A 20,092-nucleotide genomic window follows, 5' to 3' on the forward strand; every position below is an offset into this window, starting at 1 on the left:
ATAATTGTATATATATATATATATATATATGGAAGTAATTTACCCACTTCGTTGTTCATAGAGAGAGACGCTGAAAAGAAGCAGATATGATTCAATTATCTCTCTCTATTTCTCTCTAGAATAAATGCTATAATTAATTAATTCAAATAAATTAATCTTAAGCACTACTTTATCTCTGTCTAATTATAGATCTTACAAGCCATAACTGACGAAAAGTAGCCATCAATTTAACATAAATATTTATATAAAAAATATATATATTTCCTTACATAATTCAATGAAATTCATTCATTTTTAAGAGTTCAGAAACATTGGAAATCCCTCAATTTCCCTAAGGAAAGCCATGAAAAGCATGCCTTCAATTGAACTTATGCACAGATGCACTACTTCCTGAACTTAAGCCAGCTCCTTGTTTCCTGTCAGTTATTATTGGACAAATTGATTAATCCAGGTGTGCCTGACCTCAGTAGTCACGGCAACAATAATCAGACACACCTGAATTAATCAAGTTCGGCCAATAATGGCAGACAGGAAACAAGGAGCTGGCTTAAGTTCAGAAAGTAGTCCATCTGTGCATAAGGTCAATTTCTGTGTGGCCTGAAAAATTGTTGCATCGCACCTGGTTGGGACACTATTAGGAAAGCCCAGCATCCTGACAGTAGGGTGTCATGAGGAACCATGCCTCAAGCTGGCTGAACTGGCACATGCAACCAGGTTGAGTACTAAATATACCTTGCAAAGGAGACTGTAGGTGTGTGTGTGTGTGTGTGTGTGAGTTTATGTGTTTCTATTTGTGTGAATACTTTCTGATGGATTATACAAAGTAATTTGGCTCCACTGGAAAGACACCTGCTAGGTTTTGTGTGTGACAGTTTCTGAGAACTGAGAGAGAATTCATGTCAGACTTTGACCTGTTGTGCCACTGTGCTTCTGTCAGACGGGTGGGCAAAATAGTATTATAAATGTGTCTGCATGCAGCTGTGCCAAGTGACTTTCATTATATAAAACAATATCTCTTCAACAATGCCACTGTATCTTGTGAAGCCCGGTATTTGACCGCCATTTGCAAGCTGAATGGGGGAAAAATGCTAATGCTTTTGTGTTTGTGAGATTTGACTTTTAAACTTCAAACATCTGCCTCGCTCTGCTTGCATCTCTTTGTGCCCCGCCGTGACACATCCCCCTGCAGAGGGGATGATGGGTAGTCCCCTCTCTGGGGCATTAATTGGGAGATGAGGCATGCTGGTGCCAGATTCAAAACATACACAGGAAGACAGGAAGTGAGAAAGTGTGAGAGAGTGTGACATGAGGAACAGTAAGAAAAGAGGAATTAAAAAGACACTCAAAGCAAGAAAACTACATTCCACAGACTTTCTAGAAAATTCAGAACAAGCCTTTCAAGTTAAACGAAAAATAAACACCGGGAAATATGAGATAATAAGATTCCACATTGTTTGGCAATGCATTTAAGTTTCAAATGTGAATGTTTTATTGTTTTAGACAATTTGATCATAAATGTTCTCATCTAAGATCAGGGTTTTGAACCCGGGGTCCAGAGAAGGAACTTAGGGAGGTCCTTTGAGAAGATATTGTATTTTCTTAAAGAGATACAGCAGTTCACCAAAAAATAATAATAATTCTCTCATTATTTACTAACCCTTATGTCATTCCAAACTTGTATAACCTACTTTCTACACAAAATATTGTGAAAAATGTCTATTTTTTGTTTTATTTTTGTCCATACAATGAAAAGTCAATGGGGTCCAAGGCTGTTTTAGACACCATTGACTTATAATATCTTATTTTGTGTTCCACGTTCCAAGTTTAAAAAAGAACACTTAAAATTCACCAACATGTCCAGGATAAAAAACCTCTGATCTGATTAAAAATTTGCTAAATGTTTAACGTTTCTGCCTGAATGGTTGTATCATTTAAGTGAGATAATGATGAGATTCTGATCACCTCTGTGCTGCATTTTATTACGCAGCAACAAAGTTGAAATGCATGTTAAATACTGCAAATGTTGTTATATCACACCAGTAACTTAGGCTTTAATCAGAAAAGAATAAATAAATAGAAATGTGTGCTTGCTTATTTTGAAAAATATGGGGGGGGGTTTCCACATTTCTCACCTTTATATGACAGGTGCACTCGTGGTGTTGTGCGGACGTTGCCATTACAACCCCAGAAACACAAGCTGAGGATGAGAAGCAGGGTTTGCATCATGCTCATGATAATGGCAGAAGTTTTTCCACCGAGATCTGCAAGTGTGAGAGACAGAAACAGTTCATGCGTTACACATTGTGAAACACAAGAAAGGTTATTCATTGTTTACTGACAGCAATTATACAGTATACATTTAAGGATTAGTTTCAATTTGTTTTCATACATGTGGCCCATAAAACAAAAGTGATTTCAACAATGCTCTTGTTTGACTCCCACCCTGAGAAGCCCTGGCTCAAATTTAGGCCCATTTACAGGTCACTCCCGCACAAATCCCACCCGTCAGTAAAGCTCAAAAGAGAAAAGAAAACAAAGAACTAAAGGCGTCTAGTTGGCTTTTCATATTTGACTGATTGTTTCCACAAAGTAGCACAGGGTTGTAAGTTTCTCCGTCTTTTCTCTGAGCATTTACAACCATCCACAGTGAAGACTAAAAACAGGCCAGTAAAATCACAATGCTGAGGCATGTAAACACAGCAGCTCAAATTATCCAAAGGTCCACAGTCTTGTGTTGTTTTTACCTTTATATCTGGGAGGGAAAAAGTCAAAAATCTGAACTCAATTGGCCTTTTCCGTGAAAATAGTGTTGCTAGTGTTGTGTGCCGTGGGCGAGGGCAGCAAGTCTTTCTGCAGTGGGGACATGCGCCCAAAAGAGATTAGAGAACTATGCAGTCAGAGAGCAATGATTTCTTAAGTATGTCTGCCAAATCCTTCCAGCTCCAGCAAATCCATGTCACACTGCCTTGCTTTAAATCTTAAACTCTCACTCCTGGGAGGCAGGGGACGGCAAACCTACTGTGAGCCTCCGTATCTGTAGAAAATCTCCCCGTTCTGAGGTGCTAAACATGGCGGGCACGTATCTATGCAAGCTGTGTACACAGATTTACATGCTTAAAGAGGGATAACCGTAACAGGAATGCAAACACTTGCAAGCATGTTTTATAATGAAAATGCTCAACGACGCAGAGCTCAGAACAATGCTGATTTATATACAGTACACACAATATGTTGATGGAGTTTACAAAGAGGCAAAACATATTTGGTTTAATAACCACTTAAAATGTTTGTTTTTTTTGGTGAGATTTGTTTTTTTTTTTGTTTTTTTGCAATGGATGCATTCATAGATTGTGAAGACTTTTATATTGTTACAAAAAATCCATTTACTGTAAAAAAACAACAACAAAAAAAAAAACCCCACAGGAATATTAAGCAGCAAAACTGCTTCTGTTCAACACTGATATTAAGAGGTGTTTCCACGGTACCAAATCAGCATATTAGAATGATTTATGGACGATCATAAAGACTGGAGTAATGACTGCTAAAAACTTAGCTTTGCAATTACAATTTAACGATTTATTAACATAGATAATACTATTTTTATTGTACAACACTGTTTTTATTGTATTTTTGACAAAATACAGCAATAATGTGCAAATTAAAAAATAAAAATAAAAAACATGAACTGTAATGTGCATTGATTTTCTTGTTTAAAGGGATACTCCACTTTTTTTGGAAAATTTTCTAATTTTACTACTCTCCCAGAGTTAAACAGTTGGGTTTTACCGTTTTCGAATCCATTCAGCCGATTTTCTGACATTTAGAAGAAAATCAGTAACTGGACAGTATCTGGTCCCATTGACTTCCATAGGGACCAGAAACTGTCTGGTTACTGATATTCTTCTAAACATCAGAAAATCAGCTGAATGGATTCGAAAATGGTGAAACTCAACTGTTTAACTCTGGGGAAGTAGTAAAATGAGCCTATTTCCAAAGAAAGTCAAGTATCCTTTTAATCTTGTGTATTATTTGAGCTATAAAGTTGTTCTTTTGATTTTATGGGTTTCAGCATTACATTATCATGGGAATGAAGCTGAAGTTGAAAAGGTTAGTAAGGGATTATTATTTCACACTAAAATCATGTTAACCCCTAAATTGGTGACATCTTGATTGAAACTGTATTTTAGCACTTTTGAATTGGCCCAGTTCACTTACATTGTGTCTCACTGTATCCTTGGACTGAACCTTATTATAATTAGTATCATCACAAAAGTACACAATGCATACTACGCTGTTATTTAACAGGTTTGTGGTGGTTCTACCACTAACTGCCTCTTTGCAGAAGTAGTTTTGTAATACGCTATGAAATGCTGTACTTTGGCCCTCTTCCAGGGTAAATGACTGTTTTCCAGTGATGAAAAATGACAGAGGAACAATAGCCAACAGACAGCGCTCTTTGTCTATGACGGATGTAGTATCAGGAATTTGATCTGGAGAAGAGAAATGGATCAACAGAAAGACATTTTAGTATCTGAAGTAGACCAATTGGCCCATAAAAAAAAGATATTTCTGTAAGTGTTCAGGTTCGGCACAAATGATGTGTGAGATTCATAAAACAATAGCACCGCTGAATTCTCCACTGTCTGCTACCCTTGAAAGGCACCAGAGGGAATGACCAGTCTGTGAAGATTAAAACCTGGCACAAAAACATTTTTGTCATGGTGTCAAATTTATCTCAACAATCCAGACAGACTGAAAAAGCAGAGCGCTCCCACAGTATGTCTGATTTGCTTCCTTTTGGCTGACTTGTTTTGTTTACATATAAATATAGGCCTATCTAAAAAATTACCAAAAAAGACAATCAATGAATACTGAAATATAACAACATAATTAGCTGCTGTGTTAGGGAAGCACTCAAACACTGTCAAGCTAATAAAAATAATCAGATCATAGTGCATACATCTATGTATGGATGAAGGCACTGAATAGCATTTGAACAATTCAATTTACACTATACCACCAATAAAATAAATAAGCCAAAAACATATGAAAAGCATCATTTTGTAAAATGATTTTTTAAAAGTCACCATGAAATCAAAATTCTTATTTTTTAATGAAATTTCACAGTATTTATTATAAATTATTAAACTGTGCGCATCATTCTTTTAAAAAAAAAAAATGTATATGTCCTCACAATCTTTAATAAAAAGAACTTCCCCTCTCCTCTTGCAATCACTTCTCTTCTCTGATTTGTTTACTGGCGAGAGGCCAGGACAACCTATCAATCACATGACATCACAGCACTTTCAAACCACAACCATATAAATTAAATCAAGTCCCGCCCTATATTTTACTTGTCAAGAAATGGTTTCACTCAGAAATACATTACATTTGGAAAGAAAAGACTATTGTAAATTTCGTTTCAGGCAAATGATCCAAGTGAATCGACTCACTAATTGAATCAGACTTCCCAAATCCTTCAAGATAAACAACATTTAGTTCAGGCAATAATTAATATTACAATAAATAAAATTAATACCATAAAATATTACAAAAATTCAGCTTGCCTCTTTGAGAAAATATTTGGTTACAGCGACAATATTTTGAAAACAGCTACTGAAAAATGCATTACCGCTTGTTATAGTATACTCCATTTGTTATAGTACATATTGCGGTGCAATTCCAAACAATCTGCATCATGCTTTTATTTCTGAACCTGAAGGAGTGCATCTTATTTTGAGATGCACTGTAAATTTGAGGGTGCAGTCATGGGTGAGCCCTGTAGCCTAGAGAATACCTATCGTTAAGAGTCAGCACATGTCTGCTCTCTAATTATATGCCTCAAGTGGCTACAGGGGTGTCATTATCACTGTGTGTGTGTGTGTGTGTCTGCATAAGTGTGCCACACCTGCACATGGAGCAACAGAATGATGAGGTTGTTATAAAAAGGACCCGAAGCAGAGTAAATCTGAGAACAAGCAGAGGTCAAGGACAAGGGTGAGGCAATAAAATGAGCAGCAGAGGGTGAGACAGACAGCAGAGAGGATGAATTACAGATAAAAAGCAAAGGATGATGTCTGAAGAAGGGGAACGAAAATTTAAATCCCATTATGGAGAATAGATTGACATTGATTTAAAAGTAGATTCAAAGGTATTAAGCATGCTTGTTCAAAATATTACTGAACAAACAAGGAGTCTTACAAGCGATAATTAGCTAAACTAATTAAAATAAACGTCACTGTTTACACAACCTGATGCCAGTTTTCAGTGAAACTAAAATTAAAACAAAGCACTATAAAGAAGAAAAACCCACAAATAAATACAATTGCAATTAAATTAAAATAAAATAAAGTAATAGTTGTATGGTTTATTCAGATGTATGAGATTGAAACACATTCGATTTATTGATAATAATACAGTATAAACCTGGTTACTGTTTGTTTAAAACATATTCAGAGTATTTATGCATGGCTTAAGCTGACAAATATGCATCACATTAAATGTATTAGTTTGTTATGTAATCCAAATGGATGGACATTTTAAACCTAAATATCTTGAGTGTAAATAATTATGTTTTTGGTGCACTATTCCTTTAATGAAAATAGTGTAGAACAGCATAAAGAGAACAAAACTATAAATTGGCAAAGACTCTCTCTCTCTAACACTATTTTTCTCTCTCCAGCTGAGCTCCTCTTCAAGTGGAAATTAGTTTCCATGCAGCAGGCATGAATACAGAAAACCAATAGCGCAGCGCATTTACCATTAAGGAGCCTGGGTATGTGGAAACAGTAGGTCATGGGGCGACCTGACACAAAGGATTCTGGGAGACTTTCCCTCAATGATTCAACTGCAGTGGCTCCCTCCTGCTGAACCAATGTCTGCATTTTCACTCACAGGACCCTTTAGAACAGCTCTAATTGAAAAATAAGAAAGCATGATTCACAGAATCTCATGCTTTAGTGGGGAGACAATATTTAGAGATCATTTTTGAATATATAACTTAAAATGAAGGAGAGTTTGTAAGTCAATAAATTCATTCGAAAAAAAATACACAGACTTCTTCAATGGGCCTCCAACAAAGGAAGACTTTTAGCAGGGGGAGCCCCAATGAATAAAGACAAGGCAAGATTGATCACATGACCAACACCCTGCGTGTCCCCCATTATTAAAAAGAATGTTAAATCTCTGTGTAATGGTTGTTTTTTTAATCAAACTATACAGCTAGGAATTTCAAGGGTGCATTTCTAACAGCTCATCTAGTCAGTAAAAAAGGACTTGGGAAAATTCAAAACCGAGTAGAAGGCCATTTCTGAGCTCTGAGGGATTGTCTAGAGCCGATAACCCTCTGCCACACATTCCTCCATAGAAGACGGGCCATTTCTCAATTCTAAGACCTATTGGTCCTCATCAGTCTTCACAGTGACAGAACACTCGTCCTTACATGTCTGTCCAGTTTCCTCTTTGACATATTTGTCCTTTGATGTAATCTTTTTAGTGCTCTCAAGACTCGCGTACCAAAAAAAAATAAAAAATAGGATTAGGTTAATTAAGTACATTCATTGCTTTCTTTTTTTCTTAGTTCTCAAAGTCTCAAATACACAATAAGGAAACCTGATAATCTTCATTTCTTTATCTCATGTTTATTTACTTGATTTGTATACCTTGATGATATCTGAAAATGATAGATTAAATTTCTAGATTGATGAAACCAGGAAAACCATCTCTATTTGTGGGTTGGATTACTTTGGGCTTCTCATGTGCTGAAGAGGCCTAAAAAGCCATAACTCACTACAAAAACACAACTAAGAACTTCAACCGAGACTCACACTGTGCTTTTAAACCACAGCGGCCAGCAACCTTTAACCAAAGACACACAAAACACAATGACAGCATCGCAAAAGATGGATGATCAGGCTAAACCACGCATGGCTAGAAAACTAGAAACATGAGCTGCTCAAATATCAAGGGATGAGCTATCATTTGATTTCACTACTTTTGCTCTATTTTTTCAAAGATGTGGCTCATTTTCCATTAGTCACTCTTTTGCATCAATAAAACCTGTTTTCTACTGGATATTAGATGCTTTATTTCTGGTAAATGGTGCAACAAAATTGATGGAAACACCTTGGCTGTTTGGTCTATCAGTTGTGGGCAGTGACAGATTGCATATGTTTATCTGGGCCACCTGATCTCCGGAGGCACATTGAGAACGACCCATGGGGAGAATTCAGAGGGGTACAATCAGAGACTATTGTCGCATTTTAGCCTTGAGCTGTTAGTGTCTGCAAAGAATAATAATTTTGTAACTATTCGCTCTAGTCATTCAATATAACAAGACAAGAGTGTATAAACCAATCTATATGAAACTACTGTAAATACAACTACTGTATATGCGATTAACTCAATCCAGGCTCATTTGAAAAAATAAAAATAAAAAATAAAAATAAAAATTATTCCAGTAAACATTTTCTCTGGATGAGATAAACTTGAATCTAGTTGTTGTATGCATTACAGAAGTTTGGAAATCGCATGTGCAACTCGTACTTTTAATAACATTTTTATTGGTTAAGTGTGCTCAAATAGGTTTTCATGGGACAATGTGCATGTATAAATTCAGATTTAAAGTTCAAAGAGACAAGATGGTCTATACGTGACCTGATGTTCCCATGGCAATCGGTAACTCGCATGTCACGCCCTTGTTCACATCCGCACTTTATCCAACATTCAGAAAGAGGTCAAGATGAGTTCAAAGCGGCAAAAAAAACCTTTAGCCCTTTTTAACAATTTATGTCAAACAGCATAAGTTGCCAGGGCATGTAGTATACAAATTGTGTTGTATTAAAGAATATTTTCTTTTTAAGCTGCCCATTTCTCTTGATAAATAATTGGACTGCTTTGCAATAAAAATATTTAGCTATTTATATTAGCTAAAAATATTAGCAGTGTATTTGCATAACTCTGTACCGTGTTTCATTGTCACAGATATGCTATCAAAGCCTTTCAAATTAGAATAAAGATGGTGATTGTTGACGATAAATTCAGATTTACATGCATATGGCAGCGATGCACCCTGCATGCTTTAACTATGGTTCATTTTTACAATGTTATAAATAATACAAGTGCTGACCATTTTCATTTTATAAAAAAAAAAAATTACTCATAGCAGTCTGCTTTAATAACTTATTAAGCAGTTTAGAATAGTAGATAAATCAGGTTTAACAGCTTTTTCCCCATTATAATTCAATATAAAAGCAGAGAGCTGAAATAAAATCATCCAAAGTATCATATGTAGCATTTAAATTTAAGTGGTGGTATGCATTTGTTCTTACATATTTTGGGTTCTCTTTCATTATTGCTGTAATGTAGCAACAAACCTTCTTAGATGAGAATTGATAGGTTTACATTGTAAAAAATAATAATATTGTATTGTGAAAGGGACAGCACAAAAACAATTCTTTATTAATCAATAATCTAACCAAATAATAATTTATGTCAAAAAGCAAAAATGTGTTTTACTGCCACTAGTGTTTATTTCAGCTGGAAACTGCAGTAATTTGTATGTATAAGTTGTATAAGGAGTTGGATTACCAAAATTAATTTGAGCATATAATTCATTTGCAATTTCATGAGCCAATCATTATAATTTATTGATTTTATTTTGGTTTTTACTTGGTAATACCAATAAAAATGGTTAAAAGAAACAGATTTAAAGTAATGCATGCATGTAAAAAAAAAAAAAACACTCTACAACATTAACCCCACCCAAGATATACAGCTACATGACAAGCTGAAGAAGAAACTAAAAGTCTCTGAAATCCCCTCTAAACCCTCAGGCTACATTTCATTCTCCTGTGAAGAAAGTGAGAATCAAAAGCATATTCTACAGCCCAAACCTTGTATTACCTCAAGGCCTCTGAAGGTTTTGCAACCACTTTTCAGTTGGTACATTTGAGAAAACAACAGATAGATGGAAAAGAAGGAGAGAGAAGTAACAAGAGCTTTAGCCTAAGCAATTAAAGCACTGAGGTGGAGAAGCAAAGGTGAAGCAGTCAACCCTATCACCTCCTGAAACGCAGGCTGGGTGGGGCTAATGCAGTTTGCTGTCAATGTTAGCGCTCATTAGTGTGACGCATTAGCTCAGCAATAGAGCTGCCACTGACTTGGAAAACAGCCCCCAGGGGCTAACAAGTGTACAAAGGGGTCAAGAGGGTCATGTTTCAACATCCACCACAGAAGAAATACAATAATCATTTACCAGGAACTCAGACTTAAGTTTAGTTTCGACTAGAAATTAAAATTCTACCTTCCCTGCTGGAAAAAACAAAACAAAAACAGCTTGAGCTGGTTTGTTGTTTTTTTACTGATTTTGCTGATCAGTCAACTGGTCTCCCAGTCGGACAAGTGCCAAACCCAATGCCTTACTTCCTGTTTATTTGTAATTAGTTGTGCACAAATACACATTTAAAATTTGAAATGGAAATTTTTACTTTTTGGCATCTGATCAACTGATGCCAAGAATAATGCAAGTCATCTCACTTCTCTTTGTATGAAAACCTACAGCTCTTTTCACTGTAAGGAAAAAAAAAAACCTGAAAATGTCCTGGTAATTTTCTGCCAGGACATTATCGGTCAAGTTTACAGGCATACTTTAACCCTAAAATACAGGCAAGACACCTCCAAAATAAATATGAAAATTTCCTTCATATCAACACAGGCCCTATTTTTACGGATTTTTTATTTAATGTAGAAAAACCTATTCCTGTATTTCTGCTTTTTCATACACTCATCGCAGGCTTTGATGCATGTTTTTTTGACCTGTCATGCAAAAATGGCTGACAGCCAGCCCTAAAGTATACTGGCAAGTGGCACAACAGATTGGCTTTCTCAGGGCCAGGTTCTATAGTAAGTTCATGTTGTGCGCTTAGCAAGCAGGGGAAGGTTTTCACAAACACACATATGCTCTCTAGTGTCAAGGAGCTAAGTGCATGCCACTGTTGAGGGAATTGTGGCCCGTCTCCAGCTCTAATGTTGGCTGCCCCCTACACGAAGGTACGGCACTGTGCATTTAAACCGGGTGGAGCAGACAGCTTTGGAGTCATTGGCTAAGCTTCACCACCCTTAAGAACCGGATTCGGCTCCCGTCTTCAAAGGCCGCTAAGCTCTGAACATCTTATCTGTGTGTCTTTGAAGTGACCGCTACACCCAAACCACGGCGACATATTGACCTTCACACATCAGCAGTGTTGTGCAGTCACCAAGCAACAACTGTTTCCTCACACAATGAGAAAAAGCAGCAGGGCACACATATTACAGGTTATCTCCAATGGGGATGAGCCACTAATTCAGAAATAACAAAAAAGGCGCTTTTACATCATGCAATATTAATGCACTCCATCATTCCCAAACCATGCGCACACACAAATACGCACATATGAACTCTGCCCGTCTCTCGGTTTAATCCCCACCACAATGCTCCCCTCCCCTTTGGCAAAACCAGATCCCTGAAAGTGGTGCTTGTGTGTTGTAATGTTACAAATTGAGAGCAGGAGCATTAGAGAGACTTTACGCAGAGCGGGGCGAACAGCACATGGCCCTCCCAGTGCATACCAACACCTGTTTTGATGGCCTCTCTTCTTTTATTTACATGATAAACACTGAATTCCTCTACAATTACCCCACCAGCATGGCTCCTGCTATTCTTAGCTGACAGCTGTTTTTCAGCGGACCTCATGATAGGATGCACTGCATCAAAAAAAAAAATCTATCTGTCTATCTATCTATCTATCTATCCACAGCCAATTAAAGCAATACAAAATGCTGAAAACAGCAGATATAACAAAAATGACAATCATTTAAAAGTGAATTAATGTCAACTTTCCAATGTACAGTATAAAAATGTATATTCAATTTAATGTTTGCTTAAGATTCCATTTAACAGCATTATTAAAATTATTAGTCTTAGATTTATTTTAACTGTGTGTAAGATGACGACAAAGTTAATCTAAATGCAAAAATGGGAATGCACAATTAAATATCCAATATCAATCAATAATAAAATAAATTACAAAAATCTAATCTCAACCAATAGATGATTCGAAACCAATATATTATGCAATAACTTTCCGACCCCATTCAGTTCTACCTCTACCTTATCATCTTATTGTGACAAATAGTGAGAGAAAAGAAAGGGTTAAATTCTGTAGGTAACACGTTTCCGTTTGCTATTTTTGGCATCTCTCATTCAACTCTTGACTTAACATTTATTTTCTTTTGTCATGCCATTACATTTTCCAGCTAGTCTGAGAACAACCAGACACTACAGTGTGACATTTGAGTAGCATCCCTGAACCAGACGAACACCCCACATCCCCCCCCCCCCCTTCAAGTCTTTTCATGCCCTTCTGATGGGATGACTTCATTTTCTTTGTATCCACTGTCCTCTCCAGCCAGAGAAAAGATAGTTTGGTTATCAGCGGACTCTCGCAGCCACTACCGTTGGTCTTGATTGGCAAAGACCCAAGAATCTTCAGAATGGAGGCTTAATTCTCCCAGGGCTGACAGCTGCAGGGATTAGGCACTCTTGCTCACTGTTATTGACGCCCCTGCATTGTGCCTTTCTCCATAAATGTGGCACCAGGACTGGGATGGAGTTGCTGACGGGGGCTGTATGGGGGGGGTCAGAATTCTGAAGTCATGTCAGGTGCTTCTGCTTTGAAGCTTGAACGGATGCATTAAAGAACATTGAGAGGAAATGATACATATACGAAAACCTAAAATTGGGGAATTGGTGAATAGGCGTGTCAAATCATGCATACAAGTGAACGAATATCTCAAACCAATACAGATATAATTTACAATCTGCATTAAGAATACTCTCATTCATAAGGTGGATGCCTCCCATTTCCACCATGACATCCCTAAATTATCACTTGTGCCCTGTATTCCCCCTTCCACCAAACCTTAGAGTCCAGACTGACCCGACTCTGACCCCCCAGCACCGCTGACGCTGTCATGACAACCGTCTCAAGAGGCTTGTTGTATTTGTAGGGAGTGAGAAGTGTATACATGAGTGCATCTCTCTCTATGTTTGTGTGTGTGTGTGTGTGTGTGTGAGAGAGAGAGACACTTGTGACAAATGGGAATTTAAGTGTCATTTACGGAGTGAACAAAAAAACTAAATGAATGTTGAAATACGCAAAAAACAACAACATGAGTTAAAGATCTGAATCTGAAAGATCTGGTCTGAAAGTGAAAAGTTAGAAATGGGAAATGATTTAAAAATATAAGATATTAAAAAAAAAAATAAGAAAGAAAGAAAAAAACAAAGAAAGAAAGAAAAAAACAATGACAAGCACTGATGTCCAATAAATTGTTTGCAAATTATAGCTGATAAAGGACTATTTCTGTTCTCATAACAAATGTTCCCCATCACACTCAGTCAAAACATTATGTCAACAGGTTTGTACAGGTATTAATTATCCATATCTGGGCTCTTTGAATGCCTCGAAAAGTATCCGTGTGAATATTTATGTGCCTTTAAGGGGCTGTTTATATAAAAAAAGATTCTCTTCTTAATGTTCAAAGTGTGTTCATAACAAAGACATCAGCTGTGCGTTCTTTCATACTCTCTTCCCAAACATGACCTCATAATGTCTTAAAGGAATCCTCAAAATAGAACAAAGTGACCAAATTAGAACGCTTACTTCAGTCTTTTAACATTATTATCATCTTCTTCATCCTCATGACAAGGAAAAGGAAAAACGATTAAGAAAGGATTAACTTGGATGCGAAACATCTAGAAAACTTGTCAGTAAGAGAAATATATAGCACACAGCCATTGCAATAACAAAGCATAAAACTAAGTGGAATTTATTTGAGAGAATATTTTGAAAGTTTTTATAAAACAATACATATAGCCTATACCTAGCCTAAAATTAAGACAAAAACTGCAACATGACATCATGGCTTTTGAGTAAACATACACGCCACTTTCAAGTCAAGTGGCATGTTATCTATACGCATTTTAAGCTATCCGCGTGTATGTCTACGGAGTGATTCCGCGTGTATGTACTCGCCGTTAAATGTCCGAGCGAAACGAAGCAAAATGTAGATCTACATCTGGGGAGCGATATTTTATTTTTCCAGGATGGTAGGGGAACACTCATAAATGCTATTAACCCCAGTGATGGGTAGGTTTAGGGATGGGGTTGGGGTAGGTAATATATTTATATACCATACAGTACTAACGTTAAGTCAACTGCGTTCATAAACACGCTGAAAGCGATTATGTGTGTTGATAGCACGCCAAAAATGGAAATACGAATTGGCGTGTCATACACACGCAATTTCATGAGATCAGTCTGAAAACTGCATCTGTGGTTAAAAAGCTAAAGGCTGGCCCACACTAAAAGATTTTTTACATTTTATCAGATTTTCAAAATGTGAGAGACCACATAGCGATAAAAATTTCGAGATTTGACCGATGAGACCAAGACAGCAAACTAACAGATTTCTTTCAAAAACAACCTGTCCTGCCTATGAACACAGGAAATAAAATAAAAGTGTCACGGTCAAATGTGACTTTAGAGTAAACAAACACGGCAAACGGTGGGCAAGAAGAAATGGCTATAATAGTGTTTGGACTGCTTTTACAGAAAATTTTGTGGGAAAAAATAAAATGGTTTGGGTGAAGTCGTGTAATGTCGTTCCATGTGACAACCTACAGAGTACATGCGTGTTTTTCCTCAGAGTTCTCACACAAGAGGATTTTTGAACATAAGATTCAACATGTTAGATATTTACGATTTGAGATCGGTGATCGGTCCGATATTCTGCCGAAAAGATTCATTCACTCTTAACACACATCACACCACAGGAAAATCTGTAAAATATACTGCAGAACCATCAAGATAATCTGGACTTTACGTGCAAAGGATTGTCGGAAGGGAAGAATTGGGCCCAAATTATCTTGTAGGGTGCGAGTTCCTTAAGCCGGCCCTTTAAGGCTCAGTACAGGAGTTTTTAAATCTTAACGATTGTGAAATCTGGTTGCATTACTCACATAAAGAGAATCTTCACAGATTTTCTTCTTTCAAATCTCGAAACCTGCGCACACTATTGCGGAGCATCACACACTACAATTTGATTTGATCTGTAAACGCCTCACATACAGATAATCTAAGCTGAACAACGGAACTGACCGATGCCCTGGATGCCATTTTTCCTCCGAATGTCGGGAGGGGTAAATCAGGCACAATCGGAATGAAACTCCAGTTGTCTAAACCTGACATAAGACACCTGTGTAAACCTAAGGAGAACTGACTTCATACAAAAATCACTTTGAGACCACTTGGTTTAGTAATCACAAATATGGCTAAACGTTACTGTTTGCAATGCCATGCTGTGTGGTTTGATCATTTATCTCTAATAAGTGTACAACTAAGTTTTGGGGCCACTGTATCTCTCTAAGGTGAACATAAATGTACTTATGTAAAACCTCACAATCACATAAATAACTAAAATCCTTGAATTAACATGGTTTAACTGTCAAAAAAATTACAATGCCTGTATAAAAAGATGGTGCAAGCAAGGGATTTTAGTATGGACTGCACAGCTTCTAGGTTAGTGTACAGTGTACTACGATTGGCAAGATTAATATTTCATTCACGCCTGTCAACAATACCAAAATAAAGGCAGATCCAGTGAACCCCTCAGGGCAAGATGCTTCTCAATTGATTTCAGACCTTCTTTCCTCATCTCCCTCAATAACTGTTCAATAATTGATGAGACACAATGCACATGGATCCCAGAATTCCACTGTCAAGTCTTTCAAGTGGCAGGTTGGTTTTGAATGACTTCAATGGGTTGGTGAAAATTCTACACTACTAAAACAGACCATCTTTATATCAGGGTCATCAGCTTTCAGAGCAAGATATACAAATTATAATAATAACAAAAACATCTTAATAAAAATCTGGCAGAGAAACAACATAGAAGAGGCATTGAGGACAAGGGCCAAGGTAACAAACAGAGAATTGCATAAATGTCTTCATGCGGTGCATTTAATGAATCTAACTTAATTGCACCCATGAGCACATAAACTGAGTTAGTAATCAATTCATTATTCATCTCTGTCTTAGCATAAAACAATCATTCTTATGTTTCCAAAGCAAGGACGCAAAAGAAATATATAAATATCTCAACAAGCTAAAAAACATGAATTTCAAATCAGCTTAAAAATCATAGGCTAACCACTAAAAGCGTTTTCATGTTTTGTGCAGAACCTCAAGCACTGACGTTTGAAACCAACGTTCTAGAAACCACCAAATGTTGTACAGCCAGGGCACTATTTAAGATAAAGTTCACAGACACAGTACAAATGAATCAAAGTAATATAAACCACACCTTCAATAGCTTTAGCCTTTTTTATAATGCTTGAACTGTCTTGAATTGTGTACAAACAACAACAATAAATCTAAAAAACAAAAACAATTTGAAGTAGTAAATAAAAATATATCTCGATATGCTAAAGTTAGTAGAAATCTGCTAAATAGGCAACAGGGACGAAGATAACTTAATCTGATATTATTTTAGATCTGATATTACCTTATGATCTATAATGCATTGCTTTTTCAGTTAGTGCCCCGAATACATAATACATTGAGCTGGTGGACATAATATTGTGAATTTAGATATGTCACCCCGTGGTCCACAAAAGTTGCCAACTGACTGAGTTTGTTTTAACAGAAAACTGACAATTCCTGAGCAACTTTGCCATGTGGGTGTAAAGTGGACAATGAAGGTTGATGTGCGAATCTCATGACATCTTGAAGACGAAGGACCCTGTGGACCCCTGAGCCTGAGACAATGGCAGTAAGCTGCTAACCAAGATACTGTAAGATTTGCAGAAAATTATGTATATAAATGAAAGATACTTAAGGCACTTGAAAATTTATGGGTCAGATTTTCAGATAAGTTCCTCTGGCAACTAACCCTTTTTTAAGGGCTCTCATGTACTCTCAGTATATTGATCAGTGAAACCTCAAATATCTTTTCATTTTTAGGCTACAGCAGGCGTTCTCTGTGATGATGCCCTAAAAGTGATGTCTTGTTAGGCACCTCACTGTTTGAGACACAGGTGACATAACGTAAACAAAGAAATCTATGAGAAAATTAGCAAACCGTAGCAACAGTCAAACAAACATACTGGTCAATGTTTCATTATTTAAGGAGCCACTTACTTGTCCAGGTAACTTAAGATGGAAGATGTTACATTCCGTGGCACACAGCTGTCCGATACGGAGGAAAACAGTCACAAAACACTAAACGTGTCAATGTCCATTTGTTTGTAGTCTTTTAAGTTCTTTCTTCGTGGTTTCTCAGTTGCCAAAGTTTAGTCACAGCAGTTAAAGTACTACTAGCAAGCGTTCAGAAACCGGTTAGTTACAGTTTGAGAATTACGCGGAGCTCAAAAAAAACAAACTTTCCCATTTCCAGTCGCACTGTCATTTTCACAATATCATAAGGGGGGCAAATCCGTTAGTATTCCCGAGTCAGACGCGCTCCCTCTCTGTACGAGTCCAGTCAAGTGTTTGCAGGTGTCGGCTGTGCTGTGCGCTGTACCTCGCCCTCTCTCCACTACCTCCCTATTAAAACCAGCCAGCCGTGTCAGTGTTAACCAGCTCCCTGCCAGCGCTCAACTGCACGGAGCCCCCGCTGCCTGATTGAGGCGCTGAATGAGGGATTGTCATCCAGCTAATAAACCAGGCATCTTAGTTAATCTTACAAAGAGGGAATAATTAATTATAAGATAGTACATGGAGTTCCCAATACCGAGTCTTATTAACCGAGAATTATTACCCTTGGTGTCAGGTTGCACGGGTTATAATAAACCTCATAGTCTGGTGAGGCCTCATATTTAATTCTCTCTGATGTGAAACAGAGCGGGTTTCTGTCAGTAGATCTGACATACTGGTGATAATAGTCTTATCTTCGAACGGCAGATATGCTGAAATGAATATAACTCGGAAAAGATTAACATTTACCCAGCCATTTGGGTATAAAATTATGTCAAGATAAATTCAGTTGTTTCTAGACAGCGCACTGGAGTATTTTGAAAACATAACCTGACATAAGCTGCATTATTGGTGGTTTTACCTCTGACTGTGGAAGTAATTAGTCTATATGTTAGTGTTTAATGTAGCTTTACATGGGCTGAACATAAAAAAAATCACAGCAGATGTGCATCTAGCTGTGCTGATTAGTGGTGTGATTCGAGCAATTCGTCTGTCAACAATGAACGTGAAATTGCTGTGTGATGTTGGCTACAATCTTTCAGCCGATCCAGAGAATTTTATGACCAATAGGATTGTAAGAGTGGCGGGAATAAGTGAAACGCAGGAATACAAAACCAACAAAATGTGTTGTCACAGATTATTTGTGCACATTTTAACACAGATCACAACAATGTAAGAGATTATCATGTCACATCTGCAATTGTAACATACCTGTTACGCAATCAGGTGGGATTTAGCTGTTGAAAGGCCCAACTTCTAATTGTATTAGTTCCCATGATTTCAAAATTGACAATTCTTACCTTCCCTCTTCAAACATCTCTTTACGACTTGTTTACTGGCACGAGGGAAAGACAAATTGTCACTCACATGATCACAGCAACCCCCAATCAACTCCCTATGGACAATATCGAGTCGCCCAACATTTTTTTTTCCTTCCTCGAAAATAGGGGGGGGGGGAAACGATTGCAACTTTCGTTTTATACCGACTTTAAAGGTAGAAAAATGTAATCAATCTAAATTTTTTATAATAGCCTAGCCTATTAGTTTATTTATCTATTTATCAATGTTTTTATTTTTAATTTTAGTATAAGATTTTGTTATATTTGTTATTTTTATGGTAGGCTACATTTACACAACAAAGATGTAGGCTAGGCTACTTAAAGGAGTAGCTAGTTCACTTTTGAAAAAAAAAAAACTTGCTGACAATTTACTCACCCCCATGTCATCCAAGATGTCCATATCATTCATTCTTTCTTTTTCTCCATATAATGCACAGAGGGCACCAAACGGTTCAAGGTCCAAAAGACTAGGCTACAAACTGCAAACTGTTCAAAGGGCTTTAAACGTTTCCAGACGATGAATAAGGGTCTTATCAAGCGAAACGATCGCTCATTTTAAAAAGATAATTTACAAAGCTTAAGTTTTATAAGCTCAAATGGTCACCTTGCTCTGTTATGTGATGCACGTTCGTGACTCTCCTATTCGAACTCGTTCATCAAAATGAACGAATCTTTTTCAGAGTCAATTCGTTCGTTTCGTTCGTTGAAAGAACCAAATGACTCGGTCTCGGGAAAAGATTCGTTCATTTAAGAGTAAATTATCAGCAAAAGTTTTTTGAAAAGTGAACTACTCCTTTAAGTGGTTTTCGGGTAGACTAGCCAACAGATGATGACGCTGTCAAAATGATCCCTGCTCAAACGTATCCACCAGGACGACAAATGCTATTGTGTATGCCGGCTATAGTTGCCAAAGTAACTTTGCAAAGAAAAACTATGTGACATGATGTAACCATTTTCATTGATATAGTTTTCAAAACTTGCACTTTGATACCCAAAACACTGTTGCCCTGTAAATAAATAAACAGCCAAAACACATTAACATTTTTCATTTTTTTTTGGTGAAAATGGTGTCGTGTAAAGGTCCCATAGTTTCAGTTAATGATAACAGCAGTGTTTGAATTTTACTTTACTAAATATTTAGTCAAGCACTTTTAAGAGATGTTAAGAGCCCTAAAAATAGCCTTAGTGTCACCAGAAAAATTACCATAGGCCTATATGTTAAGAGGGACTCGTCCTCCTCTGTATTCCAATTAGTGGTCGATTCAAGTTTTTTTTCCCTTTGGTCCCCATAATTATTGAATATTTGGTTACATTCTTACCTGCACATCTATGTAGGCGCCATCCCTCCAGATCAGTGATTGTGCAACTCCATGTATGTTGTTACAATTTCCAACCACAATAGCTAACAGGTCTTTGGCACATCACAGTTGAGAGGTAAGAGAGCGGAAAGAGGTGGCA

General features: G+C 37.1%; 1 protein-coding gene across 2 annotated transcripts in view; it reads right to left on the minus strand.

The window, feature by feature from the left end:
* The window catches only part of sema3gb (sema domain, immunoglobulin domain (Ig), short basic domain, secreted, (semaphorin) 3Gb), a 34,926-nt gene extending 17,251 nt beyond the window's left edge, over positions 1 to 17,675 (minus strand). For both annotated transcript variants that reach the window (XM_039658083.2, XM_039658081.2), the window contains exons 1-2: positions 17,241 to 17,675; positions 2,133 to 2,261 (exon numbers count right to left, since the gene is read on the minus strand). In XM_039658083.2, the coding sequence (XP_039514017.2) occupies positions 2,133 to 2,232 (100 nt within the window). In that variant the 5' untranslated portion in view covers positions 2,233 to 2,261; positions 17,241 to 17,675. The remainder of the gene's footprint in view (positions 1 to 2,132; positions 2,262 to 17,240) is intronic.
* Positions 17,676 to 20,092: the final 2,417 nt, after the last annotated feature.

Source organism: Pimephales promelas, chromosome 14 (genome assembly GCF_988280905.1).
Source record: "Pimephales promelas chromosome 14, fPimPro1.hap1.1, whole genome shotgun sequence".
Taxonomy (NCBI): Eukaryota; Metazoa; Chordata; class Actinopteri; order Cypriniformes; family Leuciscidae; genus Pimephales; species Pimephales promelas.